Here is an 18382-nt window from a genome sequence, read left to right on the forward strand (position 1 = left end):
ATTGCAATGTAAGTGTTTTGTTTTGATTTTTCGTTAACTCCTAACCGCTCATGTATTAAAAAATAATAATAATAATAATAAAAAGGAATATCTTGCATGTATCATGGTGTGATTGGGCAAAGCACAACATCTTGGCTTCCTTTCTATTTTATCTTTTATTTTTATTTCTTTCTTTATTTATTTTTTATGGATAACTTCAATTAAAGGTAGCAAACTTTCACCCTTTTTGATATAAAATATCTTGACTTCAAAACGTCTCAAACTATAATATCTATTTTTCAAAAATTCTCAATAATAAGTCCTCCATTAAGATTTTTCATTAAATCCTGTCAAAATTTTCAAAACAATCTTGTGTTTATTTTTAATAAAAAAAATTATAAAAATTTTCAAAGATTCAAGCATTAATATTTTTGCAAATTCCTTTAAATTCTAACCAACACCTAAATCCTAGCATTTTTTTTTCTTTTTTCTCCTAAAAAAAATGAGAAGTATTTTGAAAATTTTAGAAAGATTTAACAATAAATTCTAACGAATGATCTGTTATTGAGACTTTTTAAAAAATAGATACCCTAATTTGAAACAGTTTGAAGCTCAGGTACCTCATGTCAAAAAGGTTGAAAATTCGGTCCCTTTTTTAAGTGAAGTTCTCCCTAATTTTGACTATCCATCTGGAGCTAGAAACTCAATTGACACTTGATCTTTAGCTAAAAGGCCAAAAAGCCATATCTAAAATTTCATGCAACTGTAGAAATAAACTCAACAACAGCATACAAACAAGACAAGAACATTTTCCTCAGAGATGGTATTGGATCAATCAAGATAGATAATCTTTAGATGTGAAATGAAAACCTTTCAATGCCTCCATGTATCTAAAACACAACAGTAATATGATGGCACATTACAAGAAGAAAATCCAGAAATAAGGTTAGATTTCCATTTGAAGAAAACAGGTGATCCCATGTAAAATCTATCTGATTATCCTATGTCACAGATTACAACCTCTATACTCCATGAACTGTACAAAGCCCTCAAGCGAAGCAGTAAAACTCTCTCCTTCAGTTCCCATTGGATACAACCTGGTGAACATCATATGTGCCAGTCTCCTCATTATATGAATACCTATATATAAAATAAGGACGTTTTTAAGTTGAGGGCAATCACTAGCAACCATTTAGGAAAAAAAGGTATACAAGTATGAATGTACATTATGTACATTACCATTGCCCAGATGCCGCAGAGCAAAAAAGTCCTGTAGATGGGTCATAATAATACCCCAAACTGCTGCTATAGTAGTACCTGAAGGATCAAAATAGCCAAGATTTAATTACAGAAAGCCAAATCAATTCAGGTAACAAAAAGGCACAAAAATAGGAAATAAAATTATTGCTGAATCCAGTTAGGAAAACAAGGAGACTCGCGAATGCATATGCATGCACTAATCATAATGACATGGAAGCAAGTACCACTTATTCAGTATAGAACGCCCTACTAATTGATATATACAAAGACCATATGCCTATACAGAGAACAGCAACAGCTGCTCTTCTCATTGTTATTTTAGACATTATTATTAACGACTCACGAGAATCATAATGTCTTATCTTCACCACTTTCAACGGACCAAACCCACAACCGCTAAGAATATATTGACAAACCATGATCCAAATAAGCACAAATTCTATTGGCCATCTTCTACTAATGAAAAGTAAATGTACAAATGCAAGAGTATCCCTAAATCTATAACCGTAACAAGTTGACAGAGCTAACAATTCACAACATTTTTTTTTGGATTGTTTGCAATTGTTAGTGCTGTCACAAAGAGAGGAAAAAAACAAAACAAAAGAAAACAAAAATTTACAATTCCCAGACTTGATGCTGTTAAGAGGACAAACCCACAGAAACCATTTCTAAAAATATATCAGCAAAACCATAAGAGCAAGTGAGTCACAAATCATATGGACCCATTACTATTAAGGAAAAGTGAAGAAGCATCATATGGTTATGGTTTCTTCATAAGTGAAAAAGAAAAGGTCAATCAACCAGTTATTTTGTTTTTTACTTCACCCCTTATATGGCATTGTTAACTTAACGGTTTGCATTTGAAATTCCATTCTTTTAAAACCAGGTAAGGAAAAAATATAATAAACCTAAGGCACAAGTTTTTCTCTTCATGCACGATGACGGGAGCAGATAGTAGGGCTACAAACTAGTGATGTCCTAGCAAGCTGCTTGGGCTGGTATAAGAGGCTTGCTCCATTATATGTTTCAAAAAGAGAAATTTATTAAGGCTGGCATAATAAACAAGCCCGATATTGAACCCAAGCTACAACTTAAAGGGGCTCAGCTCATAGACTCAAGCCAAAATAATTTGTAAGATTATGTTTCTAATTGCTATCCATAATCCACATTAGTCACCTTCACCCATCATATGACATTCTTCCAGAAAATTATCTTTCCAAAGACCTCATTTTCCCTCATTCTTCTGGCTCCCTCCACTATAACCATCTATGTTGATTTGCAATGAAAGTATGTAAAGCTTTTGGTATATATCTTTTCACCTAGAATTTAACACAAGATTGATTGGTTCCTTTTCTTTCTTCTATGTCTCCTTATAGTTATGGGAATCAGATAAATCAAAAAGTGTGCTTGAACTTGACCTCAAGTTGGGCTCCGCCAGTCAAATGACAAATTGAATTGAACTCAAGCTCGGAAAGTTCCCCGATCAAAGCTAAAGCATGGTTATTCAAGCGCAATCAGAACTCAACAGAGCTCAAGCTCAACACTAAAAAGACAAAGCCAAGCTCAAAGGCAAAAAAGTTAGGCTAGGCTCAAAAATTTGCAACCCAGCAGATGGTGATAGTTTCACTCCACAAAAGGGCATCTTCATATTTGAAACCCTAAATGAAACCCACCAGCCCTTTCCAAAGAGAACATGTCTTTCGTCATAACTAAAGAAGATTTGATATTCCATTGTATCATTACATAAATCCAACCACCCAAAAAAGAAAACAAAAATAAAATGAAAGCCAAAAAGTGAAAAAATCCATGGAATTTAATTCTCATGACATATCAAGTTGTATCTTAGACAAACCAGTTCCCATGTTTGTGTGTATTTGTGTATGTGTTTGGGAGAGAGAGAGAGAGAGAGAGAGTACCCAGTTGAGTCATCATACACATAATCGTTGTGCAAATCACTACCTGCAGACCAAGCAATGAGAAGGGCAAAAGAAAAACCATGTCAAGCCACAAAGTAATTGCTATTTCATATGCCAATAATCTAGCCCCAAGATGGTTTAGCAGTATATAATATATAACAAACTTTTCTTTTTAATAGGTAATGTGCCAATCTTCTGAAAATCTCACAAACAATCAAATAGTAGCTTACTGTCTGAATCAGTGTTTAGGGCATCTGCTGATGGTTGGCTGACTGCATCAGAATTAGGTCCAGAAACCACATTACTTCCATCCAAAGATGGTTTAGCAGTAGCACGCTCATCATCGTCCGCAAACATATCAAAAGCATCAGCATCGTTGCTTGATGCTTCAGCAGTAGATGCATTTTGATTTGAAGTATCCACAACAGGATCAGGGAGAGCAGTAGAGGCTACTCTAGGATCTGTTACGTCAGAGACCAAGCCCTTCCCTATGTTGGAATAATTAGAATTTCCCTGACCTGCACTTATTGATGTGCCCTCGCTTCTTGCCTTAGCTAATCTCTCATAACCTTCTGAAAAAGAAGAAGAACAACAAAAAAATAATAGTTAATAAGTGCTATCTATGAGTACACACCCTTTTGCCAAAACTAACATGAAAGTGGGATTAAAGAAGAGAAAGGGACCCTTCTCTGAAAAGAAACATATGTAAATCAAAAGAGAAAAGAAAAAAAAAAAAAAAAAAAAAAAAAAAAAAAAAAAAGAATAGTGCATTTATCTATTATGCTTTAATTGACACTATGAATGCAGAGTTTCCAGTTCGATTCCATGTACATAAATAACTAAATAAATAAAAATAACGCATTACATATCCACGTCTAAAAAAAGATAATCAAACAAGTAGGTATTGTCGTAAGGGCATTAAATTTGAAGTTTAGGAGCTTCCAACAATCAATATAGGCGGGCTGAAGGACTTAGAATTGGGATTTTTTTTGTATTAAGAAGGCTAGTTTAAAATTTAAGAAGAGCTCAGAATCAAACTAGTACAAGAAAACAAAAAATCGGGTTTGATTGACAGTATGTATGCAGAGTTTCAATTTTAATTCCATGTATGTATATAAATAAATAATAAAAATAATGCATTACATATCCACTTCTAAAAAAAGATAATCAAACAAGTAGGTATTGTCGTAAGAGCCTTAAATTTGAAGTTTAGGAGCTTCCAACAATCAATATAGCTGGGCTAAAGGACTTGGAATTGGGATTTTTTTTGTATTAAGAAGGCTAGTTTAAAATTTTAGAAGAGCTCAGAATCAAACTAGTACAAGAGAACTAAAAATCGGGGCCACTGCTCCAGGGCTATGAATATTACCTGTAAGAGCTAATCTAAAGGCATTTGGTGTTATTAGATAAGTGGGTGTGTTTTTCCATGTTCAGATTTTTTTTTACCAAAAAAAAAAAAAAAAACCATACAAATAGGTGGTACTGTAGGAAAACCCTCAAATTTAGAGTTTAAGATTAGCTTTTAGACATTTGGGCTTTTGATTAAGAAGACTAGTTTTAGATCAAGGAGAGTAAGATCGAACTAAAACAAGAAAAACTGAGAATCACAGGTGCTGCTCAGGCATGAAGAGCACATATGAACTATTTAGTAGGGGCTGTTTTAACTACTTTCATCTTATTTCATAGTGGGCTTGTATGGATATTTTGCAATATGATTATGAGGATCAATAGGGGCTGGGATGGTTTAGCTTGGTTCTATAGTACAATTTAATAATAAAAATAATAATATTAAAAAAATAAAAAATAAAAACCGTCAAAGAAGAACAGAGAATTGCCGATGCCGTTATATGTATGAACAGTATCTAGTATACAATAACAGCAGCTTCTTTTCTGAGTTTTGGAATATTATGGTGCACAGAATAGGGGTTTTTCGAAATATGAATTTTAAGTATGGATGGGATTGATTCTAGCCAAAGTCAAAATCTTCCCTAGGCTTCTCAGTGATTTCCACCGACGAGGAACGCTTGAGCCAGCCTCTCTCTGGGCTGCAGATCTGCGAACTGCATCTCCTCTGGAGATGTAGCGAGATGGAGAAGAGATTTACTGTGGAGGCAAACGCTTTTGCTTTCGTGGTTTTGGATGGGGCGTCGGTGCTGAGGGTGGTGGAGAAGAGAAAAAGGTTTTTGGGCGAGGTTGTCCTGAGTGTTCAGTGCTCAGAATGGTTAGCGGCGACATTGGAGATGCTGTTGGGTATACCGGAAGAACAAGATGTTATCAAGTCATTCCGAGAAGGCTCAAAAGTTCTGATTGCTCGGACGGGTGGGAACAAGGCTGGGCGCTTCTTAGAGGCGACAACATTTGGGCTGGGCGGTTGGAAAGGGTTAATCTTCATCCCTGAGGGTCGTGGAGGGAGGGGATGGCAGAAATTCTCCGGAGAGTTGAGTAAGGCTGTAGATTTCCTCTCTACTACGGTGGGTACAGGGCTAGGTCCCTCGTCTTCGTCGACCAAGAAGGATGCGAAGGCTTTAGGGCCGAGTTTGGGTTTGGCTTCAAAGTGGACGGGACCATCTTTTGCGGAGGTGTTGTGCTCGATTCCGTCCACCGCTGTGAAAAAACTGCCCGCCGTGGGGGATCATCGTTCTGGGTTGAGGGTATCGTCGGAGGAGCCGATAGCTCTTGTGTCCCCCCCGACGACGAGTCATGCTGAGCAAGTACTGAGCTCGGCGGTGGGTTGCTTCGCTGTGGAGTCTCGTCCGGCTGACCCGTTGGTTAGAGACCGGTCGCTTGATTCGCTGGGTAAAAGGCCTTCTCCAAGTTCAATTTCGAATTTCGAATTTTCTATGTTGCGCACGTGGAGCAAGCTGGTCAACGGGTTGAAAGCGGTCTTGGGTCGGGCTATTAAGAATTTTTTGGGTCGGTTTGTCGGGTTTGGCCTAGGTCGAAAACGTTCTGGTTTTCGCTTGGCCCGACTCTTGCCGAAACCTAATTCTCGATCGTCTAGAATCTCGCCGGAGTTGAAGCCAAAGTCTGTTTCTGGGTTGTCTCTCAGTCGGCCTCCTCCTGGAGGTTTGGTGGCTCCTTCGTCAGAGGAGGGTATAGCAGCTCTAGGGGCGTCTCCTTTTCCGGCGCCGTCTCTTGCTCTTCTTCGACCGGAACCTTCGTCGCCGGCGGTTCCAGAGGCTTCTCCGATTCGGACGTCGTCTTTTGGGCTCTCTCTGGTTCGTTCTTTTGGGGTTTGGAGGTTCCTTCGCCGGGGGAAGGTTTTGTAGCACCAGGGATGCTTCCTGTTCTTCCGGCGCCGGCGCCGGCGCCGTCGCCGGCTGTTCCAGGGGTTGTTCCGGCTCGATTTTCATTTTCAGGGGAAGGGTCTAGCTGTTTGAAGGCAGTACCTAGCCGGGCTACTGCCTCTAAGCCTTTCGGGTTTCCCACCTCGCCGGTTCAGGTGTCTCTTCCTCCGGTGGTCCAGGTTGATTCTCTGTCGGCTCTGGTGTCCCCTCCTCTGCGTTGCAATCCGGTCGGTGCTTCTATGGCGGTCTCTCAACTCACGTCCCCTCCTTCCATTGGAGCGACTGAGTTGGGGGAGAAATTGAGCTCTTCGTTCCCCGTAGTCTCGAAGCCATTTCATAGTTATATCAAGAAGGCGAGGGTTCTCAGGGAAGGGGTTTCGTTGAAGTGGAACGAGGTGCTTCTTTCAGACTCCTTGAAAGCATCGAAGATGGTTGCCGACTTAGCTGTTAATAAGGTTTCGGCTGTAGAGACTCCAACGAAGAAAGTTGCAGAGCTTCCAGTGAAGACGGGCATTCTCAAAAAAGGGTTTCTTAACCCCCGCCCAAATAAGCCAGCCACTATGGATTCGCCTCGGAAGGTTATCGATGTAGGGATGGTCAGGCCTTCCTCCCCTCCTAGAGGTTGCTCCACTTCTTCATCCGTTGAGGGTAATAGCTTCTCCCAATCTCGGAATTGGCCGATCGGTTTTGATCATAACGGGGAGATTGTGGTTTGGGAGGAGGACGTTGATCTTTGGGATGTGTCGCCTTTGGATTGGGCGCTAGAGGATGCTTTTGGGGACGAGGCGTTGGCCATTCGGGATGCCATGGAAGAAGAATTTCAGCGTGACAAGATGATATCGCGCCAAAAGTCTAAAGGAAAGAGGGAGCTTCTAAATCTACATAGCTCTATCAACTATGACGACGATAAATCTTCCGCTAGGCGTAGGATAGGAAAGGACGTTATGTTGTAGAGTTGTGTGCCTTTGTTGCTTGGGTGGGTCTGTGGGTCATCCATCGGGTTCGGTTTTTGCTTGGTTTATTTTGAGGAGTGTTTCTCTTGGGTTTTTCTCGGGTTCTGGCGTTTTTTCCTTTGGGTTTTGGGGGTCCTGTTGGGGTATTGGGGTTGGTTTCGGTGCTATTAGGGGCTCTTTTGTATTCGCAGGTTTCTTTTGGGGGTTTCTCTTATTTTGTGGAGGTTTCTAATATGCTTGTTAGGGGTTTTCTTGTGGGTTTCTTGTGGGTTTTTATGTGGGTTAGCTGAGTTTGCTTCTTTGTATACTTCCCGTGTACTTAGGAGCGCCTTACGCTTTTTTTTAATGAAATTATCTTACTTATCAAAAAAAAAAGTATGGATGGGAGTTGGGTGTAAGTAATTTGGCAGTTTAGGCTGAAAATCAGAAGGGGAAAAAAAGTAGAAGTATCTTCTTTTTTTTTATAAGCATCTCAAGAAGACAAGACATGCTAATAGTTGCCCAGAAGGATTTTAAAGGAGTCTCCCATCCACCTAGATTTATTTGTACCCGAGTCCCACCATTTGGAAAAAGCATAAAAAGTTGAGAATTCCATCAATCCAAGCTCTGAATCTATGTCCATGACTTGCTTATATGGATTAATACCAACAAAAAACATGGAGAAAAAAGAGACTCAGTATTCAGAAAAGAAAACAGCTATCTAATAACTAATCAAGACTCAAAACTAAATCAAACAAGATTGAAGTCAACAAGGCCCAAGACCAAAACATTTCCAACGACAAAACTAAACACCCACATTTGTAAAAATTGTAATACCCCTGGAGATATTAACCTACTGGGAAGTCTTCATGTTGCAACCCTTCCTTCAGTTACAAATAGAATTTGATTTATTCAAAACAACAACCCAACCAAGGAGAAAAAAACAAATCACTTGAGTACATAGATTGACTCATCAAAAGAATTCTCCTATAATATGTAGGATCCATTGGGGACTCTGTTAGTGAAACGAACATTGATATAAAAAATCTTCTTGAATGCATAACATTGATATGAAAACAAATATGTGCGCACACGCACACACATGCGCGCTTGCACAAACACATACTGATGTGGAAAGCATTCTTGAATGCATCAGGTAGCTAAATATTCTACATATGAAAACAAACATGTGCACACACACTCGCATCTGTGGGAATTATCTTGACAACACAAAAGCAGATGAGGAACATACTGATATACACACCAACACAAACACACATGGGCACTCTACTAACAGAAAGAGTGCGAGTATTGCTAGCAAGCAAGAGAGAGGATGATAGAGTACTTGGTTAACCACTGACCTGCCTCGCGCTGAAAGACCTCACGCTTTTCATGGTACACATCTGCAGAGCAGAAATTCTACCAATAAGCAATGCAATATAACCACCAGAATCGGATTCCTTGCAGAAAGTTAAATCGTATTTTCTAGGTACCAAGGAGACCAGGGTACTGAGACAAACATGTTAGATAACATATAAAATGCTCAAAAACATGAAAAAGTAAGCCCATTGAAGTAACAAACTCTACCAAGTTCACCATTCTCCATCAGCTTCATTGCATCTTCAGTAAGCTGGTCAAATACCAGCTTTGTTTCAGCTGACATCTTCTCCTTCCTGTTGTTTGAAGTTCCCTTTAACCTTCTCAAAGCTTGTAAAACCTGTCAGGAGATGCAAAGTTAACTTTGTTACCCACACAAATAAAAACATTTCTTAATCCTGTTGTTTGAAGTTCCCTTTAACCTTCTCAAAGCTTGTAAAACCTGTCAGGAGATGCAAAGTTAACTTTGTTACCCACACAAATAAAAACATTTCTTAATTCATATATGATGATCACACGATGAAATAATGCTACAACTCACATTATTCTGCAATAGTATGAGTCCAAAAAATCAAGCCAAAAAATATAATCCTGAATGGTAATTGAAATCTGCCCAGACACAACATATGATATGACTGCGAGCGAGTTCCTTAATGTCTCTGCCGTTTGATAGATCAATATAATTTCAAGCCAATTCAACATTGCAGATGGAAATTAGAAAGTTTGTTAGATAAACACATCAGACAACAATCTCACTGGTTAATATGTATGCCAACAGTTCATATTACTTCTAGCTGGTCTGTCTAGAAACAGATAATACTCTTCAAATCCATTTTCACACTCCTTGCAATTGAAACACCCACTCCTCTTCCATCAACTCATTATTGAAATACCAATTATCAAAAGGTTTTTGAAATTTTCTTTTATGATTAAATAATCCTCTAATTAAAGAGGAGAGTGCTCTAATGTGCAGAAAGAACGGGGTTTTAACCTTTTAAACTATATATAGAGAAGTTAATTAGATTAGGGCTGACATGTGAGTCTAGGTGAAAGTCATTGTGTCGTGGCTATTGGCTACAATGGAGGTTGTGTCTCAAGTAGAGGGTCTGAAGGAGTTTGTGAGATCCTCCAAGGTTATAAACCACCAACTCTCTATATGGGCTACTCATTTTCTCAATATACAGCCGAGGTGTTACAACCATAGTTGGGGGCTTTTATCCGATTTCTCGATGGAGTCTAAGAACAACAACAAGCTTCTCTTGTCTCATCTCCTTTTCGCAAATGACACATTGATCATTTATGAGGCGAACACGAATCATCTTCGCCATTTGTACGGCCTTTTCTTATGCTTTGAAGCTATTTGAAGATTGAAAATTAATTTGGCCAAATCAAAGTTAGTTAATGTTAGTGCCATGGAAGATGTTGGAGGCTTGGCCCGCATCCTTGGTTGTTAGGTGTCCTCTATACCCATTCTGGGTCTTCCTTTGGGGTATTCTTTCAAGCCAAGATCAATATGGGATGGTATTATTGAAAAGATGGAACGTCGATTGGCTGGTTGTAAACGGCTTTATTTGTCAAAAGGTGGTAGGATTACATTGATTCAAAGCACTCTTTCTAATCTACCTACCTATTTTTGTCCCTCTTCACCATTTAGTTGATGTGGCCAATCGTATTGAGAAACTTTAGCAGGATTTTTTGTGGGGACGACTTGGTGAGGATTTTAACTTCCATCTTGTTAGTTGGTCTAAGATTTATACACCAATTTTCTTAGGTGTTTTGGGTGTTAGAAACTTGCTTTTCTTTAACATGGCACTTTGGGGAAGAGGTTATGGCGTTTTGCCAAGGAGAGCGAGGCTTTGTAGAGATTGGTTCTGAAAGTTAAATATGGTAGTATGTAGGAGGGTACAATTCTAATACGGTCTCTGGGTCTTTCAGAGTCAGGGTGTGGAAATTCATTAGGATGGAGTGGGGCGAATTTACTCAATTTGTTAGATTTAAGGCGGGTGATGGGTCTAAGATCAAATTTTGGCAGGATGTGTGGTGTGGAGATCAATCCTTGAAGTCAGTTTTCCCGGAACTGTTTAGTATTACCCATTGGAAGAAGGCCTCCATCGTAGATCTATTGCAGATTCATAACAGTAATTCACAACAGAACATTACTTTTATCTGATTTGTGCATGATTGGGAGGTGGAGTTGATTTCTTTGTTCCTTAATCTTTTGTACTATCTCATGCTGAGAGGAGGCGGTAGGATAAAATTTGTTGGATCCCCTCCAAAATGTGGATGTTCGAGGTCAAATCCTTCTATCATGCGCTTAGTCCCCCCACTAGCTCCCCCTTTCCTTGGAAGAATAAGGCTCCTTCAAGGGTTGCATTTTTTTTGTTTGGACGGCAACTTCAGGGAAGATCTTAACGCTGGATAATTTGAGAAAGAGGCATGTTATAGTGACATATTGGAGAATATATTGACTATCTAATAATAGCTTAAATGTGTGAATTTTTCTTATTAATAGTAAGCATTATCATAACTATTTTGTACCAATTCTTTCATTTTATAGTTAATTATGGAGTATTGTTTAATTATTAATCTTGAGCTCAAATGAAGTATTAATGCAAAGAATTATCTTTTGTAGGATTGGTAGAAATTTTTTAGAAAAGAAAAAGAAAGCAGGTCAACTTGACTTGACAAATTTGTGCAAGTGTGAAGCGTGCCAGAGTGTCCAGCTGCATTCCAGAAATTGAAGGCCAAAACAAAGAAGAACAAGAGTGATGTATGCTGAATAGTGTACAGGAAAAGAAGACAAAACATGAAAAGAGCCAAACAAATGACAAAATGGGAAGCAAAACAAGAGCTTTCATTCTTTCAAAAATGTAAGCTACTGTGTAGGTGAAAGAAAAGAAAAATAACCATGACTATGAAAAAGGCTGTCAACTGTCCAAGCTGAAAACCTGCAGCAAACAAAGGAGGGCGCCAGCTGGAAGAAAAAAGGGAAAAAGGAGAGGGCTGGAACGGACTGCTGGAAAGTAAAGAAAAAGGAAGAAGACCAACTCTTTTAAAAGAGCTGGTGCTGAATGTTAGAAGAAAAGACTTTTTTTATCTTCTACTCTCTCTCCCTCTCGCACAGCACAAGAGCAAAGGGGGGAAGGGCGGGATTTTATTTTTTTTGGACTTCTCGTCTCTCTGTCCGTGGCACAGTGGACTGGACTGACACGAGAGTGGGGAGAATTGATTTTTTTCTTTTCTTTTTTCTTGTCCATTCGGCTAGGCCAATTTTCTTCTTAGCTTTTGATTTCCTTTTCTTTTGTGGTGTTTAATGATTAGCACTTTGATGATGGAATTTACTTCCGTGGTTATGAGTAGCTAATCTTTTAGTTAGGGCTATGGGTAAAGCCTAGCATTTTCATTATGTGCTATTGAGACTATTTTGGATGTTCTTCATAGATTAACGATTGAATGTTAGGGATAATTTTAATTTGAGAAAGATTTCAAGCTGACTAGTTTTTGATTCATTATCATTTTTATTTATATCAAATGCTTACTTTTTATTTGATTTGTTATGATTCGAATTTATAGTGAACGTTTAATCTCTCTTAACATGTCATTGAAATCAAATCTTCAATCAACCCCATGCTAAATCAATTTTATTTTTAATTAGTGCTTGATTGTTCAATCTTCCAATTATGAGAGTTGATTCTCTACCTAGTTGAGTTAAAAATGCCTCGAGAATACTTAATAGAATACTAGGTGGATCCTTTAAGCCTTAGCGTTTTTCCTACTTTATTTTTCTTAGCTCTATTTTACCTGTTAATTTAATCACTCCATAGCTCCACTTCTCAGTGGAAAAACAAAAACCAAATCATTTTATTTTTCTGCACGATAATAGAAATAATGTGGATGGTTCCTCTTTGTTTAATGTGATATATTTGGTGGTAGAGCAAGGAGCTTTAGACCCAAACACACTTTTCAAAACAAACAAAAAACCACAGTCCAAAGACTCCACCAATTTTACAATTGCCAAAAAAAGCGTACATAGAACAAAATTACTTTATTGGGAAAATAAAGAATCGGTAATATTTTAGGCAATTCTGTATCGTATTGATATTATAATAAAATAAGCTATCAGAAAGAGATTAAATAGTAAAAAAGAGCGTACATAGAACAAAATTACTTTACAGGGCAAATAAAGAATTGATAATATTTTAGGCAATTCTGTATCGTATTGATATTATAATAAAATAAGCTATCAGAAAGAGATTAAATAGTAAATTGTTGAGGTTGCAAGTAGTTTCAACTATTAATAAATAAATAAACTCACACCCACCCACAAAATACAGCTTACCGTTTCTCTTGGCTCAAGTTGATCAGTAATACGCCTCTTTATCTTTCCAATGTCTTCAGAAGAAAGGTCATGGACATCATCTTCATTGTTTATTGCAGTATAGCCTTTTCCCGCATATTTTGGTTCAACGTCAACACTATCAAGCCATGCATCCTACAAGAGTCCCTATGAACTCAATATACCTGTTTAATTGTGCAATTAGAATGCACATAAGTAAGATGCTTTACCTTGATCTCATTATCGTTGACATATTCAACAAAATTTCCATCTGCATCAAAATAGCCTTCTTCCCTCTCTTTGTTTAAATTGAAAGGCTCTATCTGAATCCCATCCTCAACAAAGTTCTCATTATCCTGCCAAAAGATATCCCCATCATTGGCTACCCTTTCCATTGATCCAATAACAGATGAATCTGGCAATCATCTTGACTCTAAATAAGGCTGCCAATCCAAGAAATTATCATTCCAAATTATAATTGTGCTCTGAGAATAAAAACATACATGGGTCCAACTTCCTCCTACATTTGAAAAAGGTCATAAGATTCCTTACATTTGGAAATGATACACTATTGAAGCTTCATGAGGGGAAGAAATGTAATAAATGCCATTTCCCAATGATAGGAAGGCTTAGACATCAATCTCCAAGTAAGAACACAATATACCATTCCAATCATAGAAACTCGAAAGGAGGTTCAAAATGATAGAAGTATGGATTGAAATAGAAACGTGGATGTGGAAGAAATGTACAGTACTAAAGTCATGTGAAAATGCTGGTTTAGTCAAGACTCATCTTAATAACCAAAACAGCATACCGACATGATGAGCATAGCTACAATGACAGTGTTAGAGTTGAAATAAAAATGAAAAAATGAACCTTGTAATCGACTTCAGCTGCCACAACATCATTAATTATGCCTCTACTTTCTTCAGTAAAGAGTTCAGCAGTGAACTGACTCCGACGCTTTGCACGCTCTTTGGCAGCATGGCGGGGATTCATCAAATCGCTCGGAGCATCCTCAGCTTCACCTCTGTCCACCACTTCATCTCCTGCCTTAACCTTCTTACCCTTCGGAAACCTAACCCTCTTTTGCCTGTAAAATCAATCATAACACAGCTCAGAAAAACCAAACACTCATTACATCTAATGGAAAGTAAAGAAAATCATCTCCATAACTCAACTAAAAGCACTAAGATATCAAATGAAGCAAATTAACACACAGAAGCGCACATTATAATCTTTTTTTTTTTGTGAGGTAGGTTAAGACACACTGTAACCCTGTTTGTTTAAGCAGAAAATGAAACGATTTCATTTCCTTTCTTCTTATTTTCAGAGAAAGAAAATCACACACCGTAATTTTCCATCAAATACACCAGGACCTTATCGCTTTGTCTAACAAACAATCAAACTTTTCCTCCTTCAGCTGCGTTCCATTAACAATAAGAAACGGAGCACTAAAACAATAATACAAACAACAAGAACAATAGGAACAATAATACAACAAAAAATTGAAAATTACAAAACTTGGTATTCTAGAAAGTGAGTTGCTAGAAACAAACAGAAACAGAAGTAATTGAAGAAAAAAAAAAATGCAACGAAAAGAGAGATTAGGGTTTCGGGGGAGAAAGGAGAGCGCTTTACGTGGGGGGTTTGTTGGAGTCGTCGCCGTCTTCGACTTCGAAGAAAGGGCGCTTCAGGTTGGGGCGCGATGAATTCCCTTCCATTGTCGAAACTCGAAAGCACCGACTGAGATTGCTTTGATCTAATGCATATCGGAAAATATTATACCTTTCTAGAGAGAGAGAGAGTGCGCGCGTGTGCGCAAAGGGAGGCTGCGTATGAGACAGACGGAATCGAAACAGCGCCGACTTGGCCTCTCCAGATTTGGGGTTGCGACTTGTGAGTGTTTTGTCTGTACATTTTTGTTTATGAAAAAAAGATAAAAATTGATTTTGATATTCTTAAGAATGTTTTGTATTTTAGGTGGTTTATTAATAATTTTATGTTGAATTTTTTAAAATAAAATTATTAATAAATATAGTCAATATTATTCAAAATATTCCGTTAATTATTTTCCTATTATTGTGATTAATTTCAAAAAATATATATTTATATATTTTGATAAAGACCGAGTTCTTTTTTCAAGGTCTAAATTATATTCGTAATTTAGAGAGGTTCTTCCATGTATTTAATTATGAAAGAAATTTTTTAAAAATCAATATTTAAAAGTGACATGACCCCTAACATATGAGAAGCATATATTTTTTAATAACATGTATTTTTTACATACTTTTTTAACATGATTAGTAATATATATATATTTCTCATATATTCGAGGAACACGTGTAACTCTAGAGACTTGTCGGAAGAATTCCTCTACCCCAATTTATTTTTGTCAAAATAAGGTACTTTCTTTGGATTTTAATAATTTATATATTTGAAAATGATATAGCTTCTTTCTTGCACCTTGTGGCTTTTTTTTTCTTTTTTCTTCATCTTTTTTGTCATATTTGAAGTAGACTCTTACTTATTCTATTATTTTAAAGAGAAAAGTACACATACCCCATAAATTATTACTTAATTGTTAATGTGCCCCTCAAATTATTAATTGTGTCAATGTCCGTCCCTAAACTACTAAACAATGTCAATATCTACTCAATGACAAAAAATACTCTTTCAGAAAAATATAAAAATTCTTAAAATTATAAAAAATAAATAAATAAATAAAACACAAATGAAAACCAAGGTTTTTAATTTTTTTTTATATATATAATTTCAGTTTTGGGCACCCTCTTGGATTTTCATTTTTCTCATTTTTTATTTTTTTAAAAAAAATGAATATTTAAAAAAAATTGATTTTTTTCAATATTTCCAAAAAAAAATTTGTTTTTTTATACTTTTTAATGATTATTTTTTTCGAATTTATAAAGATATATTTGTCTTATTGAAACCTTTTTAAGGTTATTTCTGTTTTTTTGTTGGCTTTATGAGGACATTAACATTTTTTGTAGTTTATGAGAAATATTGACATAATTGATAGTTTGAGAGGAATATTGACAATAGAGTAGTAGTTTGAGAGGATATGTATACTTTTCTTTATTCTAAACTTAAGAATGGAATAATTACACTTTAGTCACCTATTGTTACACCTGAGAATAAAATTGAAATGTTTTATTATAAAAATATAACTATAACAAAAAACTAATCACTATAAAAAAAATAAAAAATAAATAAATAAATAAAGACAATTAGTTTTTTTAATTTTTTTTTCTAAAAACTGAATATATATAAGAGAAAAACCAAGGCGATGATTTTATTTTTATTGTTTTTAATTTTTGTCGTTTTGTTTTTTCAATTTTTTTATTTTAATTTTTAAAACAATTAATTTTTAAAAATAATAATAATTTTTTAGTTTTTTTTCTCAAATTTATAAGGATATTTTTGTCTCATTGAACAATTCTAAAGGCTATTTTTGCCTTTTTGTTGGTCTTAAAGGAAATATTAACATTATTTTAGTAGTTTAGGAGGAAGATTGACACAGTTGATAATTTATAAAGGACACTGACAATGAAATGATAATTTGAGAAGGGTGTGTATACTTTTCTCAAAATAAAACGAAGAACAAACGCTAGATGGGTTAAGAATGGTTTGACCCAAGGGATTTCGAGTTAATGAGAAGTCAAGATTTGACTTTAGAACTTGGAAAAATTTTGGGGCAGAATGCCTTGTTCAAAAGAGTTGGGCATGAAACGTGTAGAGCTTGCTTGAATCATTGAAAATAGGAGCCTTCTTAAGTCCTTACATAAGACCCTTCCCATGTGTTATGCGTTGGAAAAGTTGTACAAAAGCATGAATGCTTTCACCGATCAATCATTATGCGCCACGTGCACCGATCGATCATTGTAGGACCAATTGACCGTTAGTCGAAGAAACCCTAAGAATAATAATTTAAAAGCATGTTTTTAACACATGTCAAACACAAGTCATAAAACACTTTTATACATGCATGCATAGACACACATATTGGAGAAGTGTTTATACTTATATCGTTTAAAAATTCTCGTGGTTTTAAACCGATGATTATTTAAAATAATTGTCATGTTTAAGTGGAGTGTTACAATTATGTATAATGATATGTATAAAATCGTTTTATTCATGACTGGAGTGATGTGCATTGGTTTTAAAATGTTTATTTCAAATGGATGCATATATGTTTTCAATGAATGTTTAACTACATTATACAGAAAAAAGTTATGTGTATGATTATGATGTGTGTATTGTTAGGGATATTTCTAATAGGATTGGCCCACATTGAATAGTGAAATACTGGCCCATTTCTTGGGGTCGGCCCGTCTTCGATAGATCTACATCCTAGAATAGCCCCTCAAGAAAGAAACACTTAGGCCCAAATTAGAAAGGCCAAAATCTTATGGAAGGCCCAAAACCAATAAGCAAAGTTGGAAAATCCCCCGGTCCATTTCGACTTAAGCATTTAAGAGGAAGGCGACACAAATGATTCTTGTCGGAAGGAATATCGGCACCTACCCTATAGGATTAGACAGCAGCAGGACAGCAGAGGTGCCACCCTTACTTTGTAACAAGAAATGATTAGATAATAGTAGGACACTAGAGGTATCGCCCCTACTCCATAGCAAGACCCTGGGGATATACAATAAGGGCGTCAAAATGCCGCCCCTATGAGTAGACAACTCTGATAGCCCTGCTATAACCAAGAGTCCAGGTATACACAGAAGAATGATGATATCAGGCACAGAGGCACTCATGCAAATACAGAATAATGATAGTAGGTGAATAAACTTTCCTTATTGAAGAAGGAAGAATAACATATATAGGTGATGCTGAGCAAGGAATGGATATAAATAGAACTCCTAGTCAGGTAACTAGGGATCTCTCTGGCTCTCTCTGAAAAAGTTTTTCCTCTTCTTATTAACCTCCCCAAAAAAGACACTGAAAACTAGGAGTGAGTAGAAAACCGCAATACCCGCCCCAAATAGCAACACCCGCCCCGCCCCATCTAGCAAGAAAACCGCACCCATGGTGCGGGCCACAGGCTTGTTTTTGGGCCCCCCGCACGGTGCGGTGCGGGTTGCAGGGGGACCATTTGAAAGAAGCCGGGGACCCGCCCCGCACCGCCCCTACCCGCACAAATTATATATATAATTAAAAAAACCCTACCCCCTTTCTTAACCCTAGCGCGCCGCAACCGCACCCCCCTTTTCATATTTCTCTTCTTTTCTTCCTCTTCTAGGTGTTCATCTTCCTCTTCTCTTCATC

The 18382-nt window shown here is 36.9% G+C and overlaps 1 protein-coding gene across 1 annotated transcript; it reads right to left on the reverse strand.

The window, feature by feature from the left end:
• Nucleotides 1–776: 776 nt before the first annotated feature.
• LOC133881788 (uncharacterized) lies at nt 777–15000 on the reverse strand. The gene is made up of 10 exons (XM_062320822.1): nt 14729–15000; nt 13964–14180; nt 13318–13443; nt 13091–13243; nt 8962–9091; nt 8736–8777; nt 3386–3727; nt 3156–3198; nt 1219–1296; nt 777–1119 (listed from the first exon to the last, which is right to left on the reverse strand). Exons 1-10 carry the CDS (start codon nt 14809–14811, stop codon nt 1056–1058), a joined length of 1278 nt encoding a protein of 425 aa, XP_062176806.1. The 5' UTR covers nt 14812–15000; the 3' UTR covers nt 777–1055.
• Between the last annotated feature and the right edge of the window lie 3382 nt (nt 15001–18382).

The sequence above is a fragment of the Alnus glutinosa genome, chromosome 11, assembly GCF_958979055.1.
Source record: "Alnus glutinosa chromosome 11, dhAlnGlut1.1, whole genome shotgun sequence".
Lineage (NCBI taxonomy): Eukaryota > Viridiplantae > Streptophyta > Magnoliopsida > Fagales > Betulaceae > Alnus > Alnus glutinosa.